At 31.8% G+C, this 15,000-nt stretch overlaps 1 protein-coding gene across 1 annotated transcript in view; it reads right to left on the bottom strand.

The window, feature by feature from the left end:
• Positions 1-5,295, bottom strand: part of LOC119580564 — a 7,408-nt gene extending 2,113 nt beyond the window's left edge. Inside the window, exons 1-3 of the mRNA XM_037928678.1 lie at positions 5,262-5,295; positions 2,420-2,482; positions 1-626 (exon numbers count right to left, since the gene is read on the bottom strand). The exon at positions 1-626 is cut by the window's left edge and continues 2,113 nt beyond it. Coding sequence (XP_037784606.1) covers positions 1-626; positions 2,420-2,482; positions 5,262-5,295 — 723 coding nt within the window. The remainder of the gene's footprint in view (positions 627-2,419; positions 2,483-5,261) is intronic.
• Between the last annotated feature and the right edge of the window lie 9,705 nt (positions 5,296-15,000).

Here is a 15,000-nt window from a genome sequence, read left to right as displayed (position 1 = left end):
TTCTGTATCTGTAACAACGTCATTTATGACCTGTCTTGCATAAACAATAAATGTGGCCTCATTAAGGCATCTGGCATTGAAATACTTGCAGTAGTGACGCAGGCCACTGTATCCAAGGCCATTGTCTAAAAATGCAGCAACATGTGCATAATTTATGTTTTCTGTTTTCTGAAGAATTGCATCCTTCTTTTCTCGTTTTCTTTTCCGTTCACGAATCAGGTTGGGAGTGTTTGTTGATTTGCTATCCTCACAGACTGTGCAAGACACAGTAAACTCTGAAATCATGCCCTTTGTTGTTGGCCTGACTCCTATTCTCACTGCCTCTCCACACTCTCGACATGCTACCAAGGCACTCAAGGCTGAAACTTGGCTGGTAGTCATGTGAAGGCCTTCTGACATCCCATCATCCACCACCAATACTGATGAAACATTCTTCTCTTTCTTCACTGTTGCAGGACTGTCATCCCTGTCAACCCGGGCCCGTTTAGGAGCTCGCCCCCTTGGAGTAGGTGCATCAGGGTCCACATTTTTCCGAGGTCTTCCAACCCTCCTCCCAGGATCTGCAAAATTCAGTTGAAAGTAGTTAATTGCAACTCTTCCCCCCAGATGCCATGAAACTAAAAATACTGTTCAATATTACCCACCAATGCACAGTAATTTCCAGTAATTTCAAAGGTGTTGTGGAGGCAGAAATAACTGACTGACAGCAACAGCTTTCCAGAGCTTAAGAAGGAACTACAAAATCACATACATGTACATGCTCCCCCATCCCCTTAGATATAATTTACTCCAATTCAACACAATTTGATATTAATCATGTGAAATCAGAAATTCCTATACTAATACAAAGATTTGGTAACATGTATAGGAAGTATTGTCTTTTCAGGCCTTGTTTAGGTAATCTCTTTGTCCAATGTTGACATTTTATGGAAGCAATTATACTCAACATAATTCTAAATTTTCCTTCAAAAATGTAATAGTAGAATAATATGTACAAAATCTTATCTACCACATCCATAATAAGTATGATGAATATAAAATTATGAGATGGTTATTCTTTAACTCAATGCCACCAGGTGGATTCCTGATACGAAAGCCCTCTCTCCTGGGCAGTATTTGTTGTGGCCCGGGCCCTGCTGCCAGGCAATTGTGTCAGCACCATATGTGTGCGGCATGATTGTACATGTCACCAGAAAACAGGACTGGCGGCACACCATGACACATACACATGCCACCCAGAAAATAGTTCAGACATGCCATGTCATGTACGTACATGCCACCCGGAGGCAAAGAGTCACGCATGTTAACATTTATACGATAACACATCAAAGTAACTAATGACAGCTGTATTTATCTCAAACAATTCCTGCAACAATTTATGGTAAATGTTAATCCATCTCTTGTCACTTTGTTTCAAGGTCCTCTTTCCTTAAGCAACCTACAACTCAAAAACAATCACATTACAGAAAAGTCACTGACCCTGCAATGATGGTAAGTGAATATACAATTTTGCATAGTACAGTCTCTCTACACTTGACAAATCTCTTATCTATAATCTTTCCCCTCCCCAGTGATAAAAACAGATTTTTTTATTTCTCCCCACCCTGAATATGACTATTCTTGACTAGGAAAACAAATGCCTGGCTGTTTAAGCAAATAATACAAGGGGAGGAGGTAATCGAAGAGGAGAATCTAAGAAACATTCATTTTGTTTTGCTGTTTGAATGACACAGGATTCTTTCACCTTTGTTTAATTCATTAGTAATGAGTCCTGTTCTGCTTTCTCATCTTTTCCTCGAAATAAGTTTTAGGATGCTACAGAACTGATCCTTATAATTTGTCTACTAACAATACATTTAAAGACAGAACAAGTGATAACAACCCTGAAGTACAATGTGTGAATTTATTGTAATAAAACCACACGGCATGAGAAAGATAGCCAGAATTGAGCTCTTTCGTGCTTATAATTTTTAGCATGAATTCTTGTACTTTGATTCTAAAATCTACTATTGTGATTCTCCTTTTTTATAGCATAATTATTATCATTAGTAGTAGAAGCAGTAGTTTCACTGGTATTTTCTTTGCTTAGTGCAAGTAATGTGTTCTGGTATTTGGCAATACTACATCATGGCATCAGCTCTAACCCATACCAACACCGTAGCCTCCGGGCTAGTACAGTGGTAACATGTCGGCCTCTCATCCGAGGGGTCGGAGGTTCGCGCCCCACCCAGGCATGAGAAGTTGCAACTGTCGCCTGGAGGTTACTGCTGTGGCTGGGCACCATGGCGGGTAAGGACTAGGTTCAGCCGAGTCAGCATTAGTCAACACAGGCCGGGCTCCCCTCATGGGCATAGCCAGGGCGAGGCTAAGCTTCGCATATCGGACTTATCATACCCACACCTTCTCTTCCCCATCTTACATCTTGTCTTAAACTTGCTATGCAATACAATCAACTTTCTTGGGAGTACATTAGTTTCTAGTACTGTAAAAGATAAAATTGCCTTCATACATCTAATGTTTCAACTTGGAATAGTGTCAAAATTCTTGGGAAGGGATTGCTGATAGGTAACAAATAATGAGCAGCAGGTAAGGATTTAATGGATCTCCTGAACATTACAGATTCAATAACTTGGACAACCCCTCCCTCTCTCTCTCCCTCCCTCTCCCTCTCTCTCTCAATAATAATAAAACATTACTTATTGTTGTTCTTATTATTACACTGAGTTATGAACAACCTCTAGAGATGATATAGAGTTTGTGCAAAGAAAACAGTCTATTGCTACCTGGATAAAGCAAATTAGTGACTAATATAGACAATGGAGAATGACAAAAAAGATAAAAACACTTAGGTAGAAAAAGAGAAAATAATATATATGGCATAGGGGAGGCATGGAGTCTTGTCACCACATCGCATATGACTTGTTCACGTGTGCCTAGCCAATAAAGAGGGGCCACTCAAGTAAGCTTAATACCCATATTTTGGGCCATGTGTGGGTAGTGAAGCATCTGGATCCAAGGGGTTAATGGGAAAACAAAAAAAGAAAGAAAAGGAAAGAAAGAAGACTGCATAATAGTACAGCCATTCAAGTAAAAAGCCTGGAAGAAACAGCATTGATTGATGCAGTCTTATTTTGGATAATTACTTAATGCTTTGTTGATAAGGCAAATTTCAAGAAATATTATTTCACAAATGACACCATGTATAGTCCAATATCACAAAATATGTCACATTAGGACACCAAATGGTTAATGTACACCCGTGAATACTTCCTCATGCGCGACCTTTATACGAATTATCACCGACTCTGGCATTCTAAACGGACACCCCCCATTCTGGAATTCTGAACTGGCACCTCCACTCTGGTATTTTGAGTAAGCGCCCCTCACTCCGGCATCCTGAACAGAACCCTCCACTCTGGCATTCTGAACAGAACCCTCCACTCTGGCATTCTGAACAGGCACCCACCCACCCACACACACACCGGCATCCTGAACAGGACCCCCCCCCCCGCCACTCTAACATCCTAGATAGGATTTTTATGGTTGTTTTAATATCATTATTATTATCATTATAATCAACCATTATCATTGTTGCTAATGTTATATTATTATCTATATCTGTCTCTCTACAAGTCACCTATTTATCTTTTCATATTCATCTGACTATCTCTATATTTATATATCTATATCTATCTCTCTATCTATATATATGTGCGTTAAAAGTGCTATATATTTATTTTATATATGTATGTATGTATGTATATTAATGTATATATACATATACATACATATATATATACATATATACATATATACATATACACACAAATATATGAATATATATGTATGTGTGTATATATATATATATATATATATATATATATATATATATATATATATATATATATATATATATATATATTCTGTATGTGTGTGTAGATCTTTCTATCTATCCACACACACATATGTGTGTGTTTGTGCGTGTGTGTGTATGTGTGTATGTTATATGTGTGTGCGTGCGCCCGCGCGCGCGTCTATGCGTGTTTATGTATGTTTATAGTATATATATGCATGTATGTGTGTGTGTGTGCGTGTATGTATTATGTAGTTATACAATAATGATAATGATATCAATCTTTTGACACGTTTACTTCTACCGATCTCTGATGCTTCTCCTTTCTTCTTAGACAATAAGAAATATTAGACGCCAGAATCATCAAGATGTCCACGTTTTTTTTTTTCTGTTCATATGATTTTCACTAGACGGTGTGGTGGATGACGAATACAGTGATATGTCACTCCGTTCCCATTTTCTCATTTGCTAAGATAGTTTGAATCGGAACTAGCCAATTAGCCCTTGTGGTACAGTTATACGTTGATGCAAAGCTTATTAACGATGTATCTTCTTGAAAGGATGGTGTCTATGGCAATCATTGCTCTGCTGATGTTGGTAAAGAAGTATCAGTTACGAGATTATACCTTATGAAAGACATATTTTTCTTCCTGGTGATAGGAATGGTATAAGGAAGGAGACCATATATATGCGTATATACATAAATATACATAAGATACATAAATAAACACACGCCCACACATACACATATATGTGTATACATATGTATTTGCATATATATATATACATATACACATACATATATATGTATGTATATACTGATATATATACATATATATTCACACAAACACACATACATTTCGGTGTTATGTATGTTCATATATGTATGCATGTGTATATGTGTGTATGTATACACATACATGAACATATAAGTGTATGTATATTCATATATGTTTATATACATATATATACATATATATACATGTATATACATATATATATATATATATTTTTTTTTTTTTTTTTTTCAGGCTCCGGTAAAATGTGTTCACTCTAATATTGTTCTGTGAAATGTCACTGCACACAGAAGGTTCTGCAAGTGCCTAACCACAAAGGAGTCAATTAGTACACCTTGTGACCTCATATGATTTCACCTTTCCTCGAGTTTGCAGGAAAAACTAGTGATATCAATATTGATGCTGCTATTTTTATTATAGACATTATAACCATGTTAGTGACATTAGCAACATCAATATTAGATACCAGAAAATCAAGGAAAAAGGAAAACAGGCGAGACAGGCAGTAGTCGTAACTGACTCATTGGTGAATTCATGTTTGTGGAGCCATCATTGTGTAAAAACAATTAATAAATTGAACTCACAAGTTCCGGAATTATATTTCTATGTACCTGCTGGGCCCCACTTTTGAACAGCTGGCACCATTTCGATGTAAAAATAGCGTAAATAGTATTTTTTATGAATGAGGCGAAAAACTCTTGGCTGTTTGTAACAACGAGTGTGATTGGTATAATATGAATAACCAATTAGTGTTTTAGTATCGATTTTTGGAAACTACGTAAGCCATTTGATCTTTCGTTTCACAAGTGATGCAGTATTAACTATCGTTGACTTTGTAGTGGAATATATTTTTTTAAAGATAGGATATCCTCGCATTGCTCGTTTATCGACATGGGAACACCTATGGGGGCGAGGCGGCATTTCCCTCTTCTTTCAACACAAAAATTTTCAATTATAGCTTCATACTTCTTGAAACTTGAAAACGCTTTATTTTTTTTATTATTATACAAGGCAGACAAATAAAATGAAACTCTTTGCAAAACCGTCGATACCTTTGTAAATGCTTCTCTTACCTAGACCATCTAGTAACGGCTAATCGAACCAATGAAGTGACGTTGTTTTCTTTTCGCCAGAACGAAACACTGATGAAATAAATAGAAAACATGCTACGGCCTATTGTCCATTATAGAACATTATCTAAATGCAAAAGGGCAGTAGGGCTACAATATAATGCTTTATTAGATAGATAGATAGATAGAGAGAGAGAGAGAGAGAGAGAGAGAGAGAGAGAGAGAGAGAGAGAGAGAGAGAGAGAGAGAGAGAGAGTGAGTGAAGTGAGTGAGTGAGTGAGTGAGTGAGTGAGTGAGTGAGTGTGTGTGTGTGTGTGTGTGTGTGTGTGTGTGTGTGTGTGTGTGTGTGTGTGTGTGTGTGTGTGTGTGTATGCGTGTGTGTTTGTGTATGTGTGTGTGTGTGTGTGTGTGTGTGTGTGTGTGTGTGTGTGTGTGTGTGTGTGTGTGTGTGTGTGTGTGTGTGGAGTAACGAAATATGTATAATTCGTTTCAGTTAATCTGAAAGCTCATCATCTGATCATAGTTTCGCTATTATTCCATAACCCTCAGAGAAACGCCACGTTTCTCTGAGGAGTCGCATCCACATTCGAACAGCTGAACGAGAAAATGCACGTATGTTTGTTTCAACTCGAGGAATTACTAACTGGATGCTTCCAAGAACCATCCAGCTTACTCCTAATGCATGCGCCGTATGATACCTGATATCTTGAAAAAAATATTGTTCATTCTGGTGAAATGCGCAGTTCATCTTGCTCTTTACTTTCGTTTGTCATTTATTCAATCTTCATTTCCTTCTGTTTGCCAATGCACATCCGTTTACAGTATGTGCATAGGTGTTGATAAAAATGACAAAAATGTATTGTCACAAAATCAGAGTTTTCATATATTATCTTGAGTTATAAAATAGTTTATTTTCCTTTTGTCATATCCAAACACCTATTCAGTAAACAGAAAATATGTTATGTTATTGTTTTCGAACATTAAATGAACGCAAAATCGTAGTAGGGCTACAGTGAATGCATGGAGGACTGTGTATACATATGTGCGTGTATGCTGAGGAACTGATTTATATCGCTGATATAAAGAGTTCATACACATTTTGAACCTCTTCTAGCGCAAAATATCATAGGATGTAGATGACAGCGATATAATATATATATATATATATATATATATATATATATATATATATATATATATATATAATAAATTATTATATTATATATATATATATATATATATATATATATATATATATATATATATGTATATATATATATATATATTTATATATTATATATATATTATTATATATTGTGTGTGTGTGTGTGTGTGTGTGTGTGTGTGTGTGTGTGTGTGTGTGTGTTATTTATTTATTTATTCATTTATTATTACTATTATTTATTTCATTTATTTATTTATTTATTTTTGCGAGGAGCTCCAGTGAATCGACTAATTTGTAGGATGCTTATCAATGCACCTGTATATCATCGAGCGAGAGGAACCCGGTTCTTTGGATATTTCAGTGGGAGAGAAATGATTTTCCCTCATCCTAACGATGCGATCTCTGTTTGCAATTTCAGATTGCCTTGCGTCCATTTTGGAAAAAAAAGACTCAGCTTGACAGCCTCGCTTTCATCTCAAATTTCCTATAAGTCCTTATGACGTCATATACCATCGGACATATTTTCTCTTTTATAATTAATTAGGATAATTAATTAGGATTAGCCGCAGAATGACTATTCAGGAATTTATGAATAATCATTATCATAAAGAGTATCAAATTTACGAACGTTTAAATAATTTTTCACATACAGGAAAATAAGTATTTCTATCGTAAACATATTGTATCATGCAGTGATAAATACAAAGAAAATATAAATTGCATACGTATCAGATAAAAGTAGAGGGGGAGATTAAAATCCAGTTTTATCAGAATGAACAAGATTTATCTTTCAATATATCAGATATCATACAGCACATGTATTGGGAGTAAGTTTTTAGAATTGTTTTTCATCCTACTTGAAACCACTCAGCTAGTTGTTGCTCGAGTTGAAACAAGCCCAAACACGTATTTTCTCGCTCAGCTGAACGAGTGTAACTCCTCAGAGAAACGCCGCGACTTATGGGATAATACGAAAACTATGGCCATATTTTAACACAAGTTAAAGAGCATTCTTAAAGATAGAAAAAAATTATACATACTGTTTCGTAACTTATCAAAATATTGACTTGTTATATCAATTGGCACTGCACACACACACACACACACACACACACACACACACACACACACACACACACACACACACACACACACACACACACACACACACACACACACACACACACACACACACACACACACACACACACACACACACACAGAGTGATAACGTATCTACATATTCATTGTATCCCTACTACGGGTTTGCTTTCAATTAACGTTCTATTATGAAAAATATAATGTATGTTTGTTCACTGAATCTTTTCTGGCGGAAAAGAAACTGTTACTTTATTGGTACGATTATCCGCAACTAGACGGTGCAGCTACTAGAACCATTTACAAAGGTATCAGCGATTTTGAAGATTTTTTATTTGATTCAGCTGTCATACATAGATATTTAAAGTATGAAGCATTTTGAAGTTTCAAGGAAATGCACTATATGATATTTTCGGAAAGGACTAAATGCACCTCACTTTAAAGGTTGTGATTGATGACGTCACTTCCAGAATGCTTTGGAAATTTCATCGACACAAAGTCCAGAATCGATTTGAATAAATACTTACCCAAGGGGAGAGTAGTAATTACGGTTCTTTCCATGATTGAGAAAACGTAACTTCAGTACACTCCTAATTATTTATATTCTACTTTCTAATCTTTTCACAAATTTAAAGACAACTATGCATTGTTTTCGTAGATTTTTGCATAGTCATGTGAACGCTAGTGCGTGACTTTCTGTTCTCTAACGAGTTGGTAGATCCGCCATTTGTTTCTCCGATTGAGCCTATCTTTCTACCTTATTATTATTGCCAATGCAGATTTAATTTCCATTTGCATCATGTTTTCGTTTCGTTTGTCTATACGAATTATAATATTAATATAAATTGATGAAAGTTGATACCAGAATATACACCTACAACAGTCGCGCACTACGCGCACAGCATCATATACACACACTATCATACATTTTCATCGCCAATCGGCTGCGAGCTCAAATTTCACAAAAATTAACTGATTTATATTATAGCAGAAATACTGAATTTAAATAGACAAATAGCTTTCCGCATTCATAGGAGAGTGATGGTAGAGTGAATACGGTCGCCGTTTCCCATGAGGAGGACCAACGATCGAATCCCTTCCAAGCCAAATGGAAAAACTTATACGTTAGTTTTTTTGATGGTCTTTTTGCTTATTTACACACACTCGCACGTAACTAAATGCTTTTGTTTATATCGGATTTTTATGGAAGTTCCCAAATAAGAGAGAAAATAATTCCGTTTCCTCCATTTTACCTTACTCTTTTTCTACCTTATTATTTTATTGCCATGATTATTGTTGTATTATAATTTTCATCATCATTGTTGTTCGTGTTGTAATTGTTATTACCATTGTTATTATTATTTTATTATCATTATTATTTTAATTGTTATTACCAGTTATTATTTTATTATCATTATTATTGTCATTTTATTATCATTATCAGCATCATTATTATTAACACTTTTGTTATTATTTTCATTGTCATAATTATCGTTGCTATTATCATAATTTACACAATAATTATCTTGATTTTTGTCATTCTTAGCATTACAACTTCATTATTTTCATTATAAGCATCGTTCTATCACGATTATTAATGATTCACTTATTAAAATTACCATCATTAATATGACCAATGTTTGTCTTATGAATATGATCGATATTATTGTTATTGTCATTACCTGTATCATTATTATTACCATTGCGATTATTTTCATAATCATCATCATCATCATAATGATCACAAAACCGTACAGATCTCGAAATGATGACGGGAAAACACTGTAATTATTATCATTATTATCGTCAGCATTTTCCGTTATCATTTCAATCTTCTCTTGAATATATTCTAGTATTAGTGTTATCAGCAGTTATCATTATCATGTAGTTACTGTTTTCATTATCAACGACACCCTTATTAGTCACTATATTGTTGTTGTTTCTGTTATCATTATTGTTATTTTTATTATCTTCATTATCGTATCAACAAAATTATTATTACTATTTTCATAATTAACACCAATTGTATAGCTACTACAATTTCTACTTATCCATCCATCTATCTTAATGTCTACTTACTTATCTATCTGCGTTTGCTACTATCTACTTATCAGCTTGTCTGTCTTGAGTACGTTTCTTCTTTTTCCATTCCTTCTTTCTCTCCTCTTCACTCCATTTTTCTTCCCTCTTGTCTTTAATCCGTTTTTTCCTTTCCCCTTTTTTCTTCTATTCCAGTTACTCATTTTGTTTAATTTTCACTTTTTCTTGTGTATATTTTTCCTTTTCTTCGTTTTGCCTAATTATTTTCCTTCACTAATACTTTCATTGCCATTAATTGATTTTACTGTTGCTGTCGTTGTCGTTCTTGCTATTTATCAGTATTATCATTATCATTATCAAAAATGTTGCAATTGCATTAATTAATATAATTGTTACAATTATTATTATTGTTGTTGCAATTATTATTATTATTGCTATAATCATTGTTGTTACTATAATTGTAATAATTGTGATGGTTGTTGTTTTTCTGTTATCATTTTTGATGTTATCAATATTATTGTTTTTTGTTATCATTGCCTTCATTATAATTAGCAACACTTTCGTTATTACTATGAAAATTATGATAAAAGTAACGATAATTGTGATTACCATTATCGTTACTACAATCATGATTTGCTTAATAACCATTTTGGTAATTATCGGTATCATTTCAGTTTTCCTCATTTTCATTATGAGAATCGTCGTTACTATTACGATTAATAATCTCATTATTAACAGCGGTACCATTATCATGATCAGTTATCAACATCAACATTATTATTTTCACCATACGAGTCCTTGTTGTTATTACTATAATTTATACCATTAATGTTATTGTTATTAACACATGATCAGATTTTAGCACAAGATAAAAGGTATTCAGAATAACCGAAGTGAAATAGAATAGACATACTGTTTCGTAACTCATCATCAAGTTTTTCCTTTGCGATTCCACTGACGCTGCACACATATACAATGATTTTTTTTTTTACGGTAGGTTCATGTTTGAGCCGCCGTGGTCACAGCAATGATACTTAATTGTAGCTTTCATGCTGTGATGCTCTTGGAGTGAGTACGTAGTAGGGTCCCCCAGTTCCTTTCCACGGAGAGTGTCGGTGTTACCTTTTAGGTAATCATTCTCTCGATATTCTCGTCTGCTTCCCGCATAAAGTTATCGTCGCATTTGAAAAAAAATATCCTACTCTACATTCAGCAATATTCATACTACATGTATCACTTACTTGAAGCAAATGAAAGATCAAATGGCTAACATAGTTTTAAAAACATGTATACTAATATACTTCTTGGTTATTTATGTTCTACCAATCACATTCTATGTTACAAACAGCCAAGGGTTTTTGCCTCATTCATAAAAATACTGCAATGTTTACATCCAGGGTGTTGCCAGATCGGACCCAGCAAATGCACTAAAATATATTACCGGAACTGTGAGTACATGTCATTTACAGCGGCTTCAAGATATATATATATATATATATATATATATATATATATATATATATATATATATATATATATATATATATATATATATATATATATATATATATATATATTAATTCATACAATATATATTAGTTTGTAAGTGAAGTACATGCTCCTGACCACTTCGATAAATTCTAGAGTAGTGTGTAGTATCACTGGAATATTCACTTTTTGACAATAAGTAAAGTAAAATCTTAGAAAGCGCTAGGTAAAATGTATATACTTTCAGACTGTATGGTCTTCTTGTGCCCATATGCTATTCAAAGAAAACGGAGAGATGCACCATATCTTCAGGAGGACTATGCTATTCTTATTAATCGCTATTTTTTTCACAAAAGTTCGTTCAGTAAACACTGCTTAATCTACCGATATCAATAAATCACATGCTATGTTTGGGTATTTCTTTATAACGATGAAAATAATTATAGTTTTTAACGCTCATGTCAGTTGCATTTGATATTTTCATCGTTAAGGCTTTGTTTTTGGATTTATTGCTCTTAGATGGACGTAGATGGACAATAATAATTGCAATTAAAAAGAAGAGTTTTGACCAGGACAACTTTGAAATAAACGGCAGTGGTCAGTAGGGGCTCATTTCAGATTTTTCTTGGGGTGGGGGTGGAGGTTTGCGAGCGATATGAGCACATAAAAATTAGAAATACGTGCTTAGGACACTAAGGAGAAGACCATTAAGAAATTTTGGATTTATAGAAAAGGCCTTGCGACATGCGAGTGGCATTTATTTTATTGTTTGTGATTTAACCACATTTTCTTTGATGGATTATAGTGTACTCTAAAAAACGCACTTTACGTTTGTTTACATGATATTCGTCATCATCATATAAATCATTAATTATTATTTTTACATATATTATATTATTATATTAACTATTTTTATTATTTTATTATTATTATCATTCTTTTTATTATTATTATTATTATTATTATTATATATTGATTATTATTATTATTATTATATTATTATCATTATTATTATTATATTATTATTTGTTTATTGCTGTGGTGTACTTCTCATCACATCATCATTCTCATCTTCACACATATCATTTTCATTATCATCATCATCATCATCATCATCCAATCATTACCAATAAGTTTTGTCAATAATTATAAGAATACTACACATATAAGTACTTTACTACTGACTAATTAATACTAGATAATAAAAATAAAATATAATATATAAAATAAATTAAGAATAAAATAATAAATAATAATAAATAAAAATAAGTATAAATAAAAAATAATAAAAAATATAATGATATAAAAATATAATAATTAATAGTAATAAAATGATAATAAATAAAATATAATGAAAATTATATCACATCATTGTTGTTATTCATTATCACTATAACCATTATGTTTAATTATTATTATATATATTATATTATACATTCATTATCATACTTATTTTGTGTTGTCTGTGGGGCAGCTGCCTTGCCAGGGGGTGCACTTGCGTCAGTTGAAAGATAGGACTGTCCCATGAAACCACAGCCCATGAAGTGTTAATGGCAGGAGGGATCAAGAATCTGGTTATGTACTGTTTCAGCGGACTTCTCCGTATAAAAAATAAGAATGGTATAAAACCTAATACCGCATAACACTGATCAAAATAAAACAAAATACAGTAAAAAAAAATCAAAAAAACAGCTATAAAATAGTACCTTACATTACACTACGAAATAAAAGGCTGTAATTGAAAATTATATCAACCTTACATGCTGATTCTTTAAAATAATTCGTCTAATTGAAAAAAAAAGACAACTGTCAGAAAACACGTACTTTTGTCTCCTGAAGTAACTGGCAGCTCCTTGTCGTGAAGTCGCTGCCAATTCAGTCATAAAAATAAGTCAGAGAAACCAATTAATTGGACAAGTGTGCACAGACGTTTATTTCGCGGGAAATGGGGTTACACACATGCCGTGACCGTGGCCGTACATCTTTCAAATCACAAAAACGTGAAAGAATGCATGCAGGAGTCAGGATGCTTGCACTCATTAAATAGAAGAGTATAAATTATTGAAGAACGAATATATAACGAATTGAACATAATTAATAACTAAGAAAATTCAGATCTTACGGTATAACTACAATCAACTAAAATCCCCAAACCGTGAAAAAAACGTGACACTGAATCAAAGTTGCGAGAAACAAAGCGTGGCTGTCACTGAAAAGTGGCTTTCTAACGGAAAGCGAGCTGGAGCTTGTTCATCGCCACTCTAATGTCAGATTATCTTTAGCTTTATTATTATTATTATTATTATTATTATTATTATTATTATTATTATTATTATTATTATTATTATTATTATTATTATTATTATTATTATTATTATTATTATTATTATTATTATTATTACTTATCATATATATTTTTTATTATTATATTATTATTATTATTTTTATTATTATTATTATTATTATTATTATTATGATATTATTATTATTATTATTATATTATTATTATTATTATTATTATTATTATTATTATATTGTTATTATTATTATTATTATCATTATTATTATTATTTTTTTTTTTGTTGTTGTTGTTATTATTATTATTATTATTATTATTATTGTCATCATTATCATTATCATTCTTATAATTTTTTGCTATTGATATTATAAACAATTGTCATTTTATTCTGTTATTTTTGTTATCATCTTTATTATGACTTTATCACAGTATTCATTATTACTACTATGGGAATTATCATTAACATTACTATTTTCATTACCATTATGATTACTGTTATAATAATAATTATTATGTTATTATTATTATTATTATTATTATCATTATCATTTTTATTATTATTATTATTATTATTATTATTATTATTATTATTATTATTATTATTACTATTATTATTATTATTATTATTATTATTTCTATAATAATAATAATAATAATAATAATAATAATAATTATTATTTTTATCATTTTATTTTTTTTTATCATTATCATTACTATGATCTTTTGTATTATTATTATCATAATTATCATCATTATCATTATTATTGTTGTTATTATCACTTATCATTATTGTTATTACCATTATTGCCATTGCTATCACTATTATTATTGTTATTATCGTCATCATCATCATCATCATCATCATCATCATCATCACTATTACTATTATTTCTATCATTATTAACATCATCCTTATCATTATTATTGTCATTTATTGTCATTATTATTATTATCATTATTGTTCTTATGATTATCATAATTTTCATTATCATTATCATTATTAGTATCACTTATTATTAATATTATCATTATGCCATCATTATTATTGTATCTTTATTATAATTATCATTATTATTATTGTCATTGATATCATCATTATTTTTATTATCATGATTATTGTTTTTATTGTTATCATTATAATTGCAATATGATAATGATTACAATTATCATTTTTATCATTATTATTACTA

This window comes from Penaeus monodon, chromosome 14 (assembly GCF_015228065.2).
Source record: "Penaeus monodon isolate SGIC_2016 chromosome 14, NSTDA_Pmon_1, whole genome shotgun sequence".
NCBI classification, from domain to species: domain Eukaryota; kingdom Metazoa; phylum Arthropoda; class Malacostraca; order Decapoda; family Penaeidae; genus Penaeus; species Penaeus monodon.
Note: the sequence above shows the minus strand (reverse complement) of the source record. Positions and strands in the feature narration are given on the sequence as shown.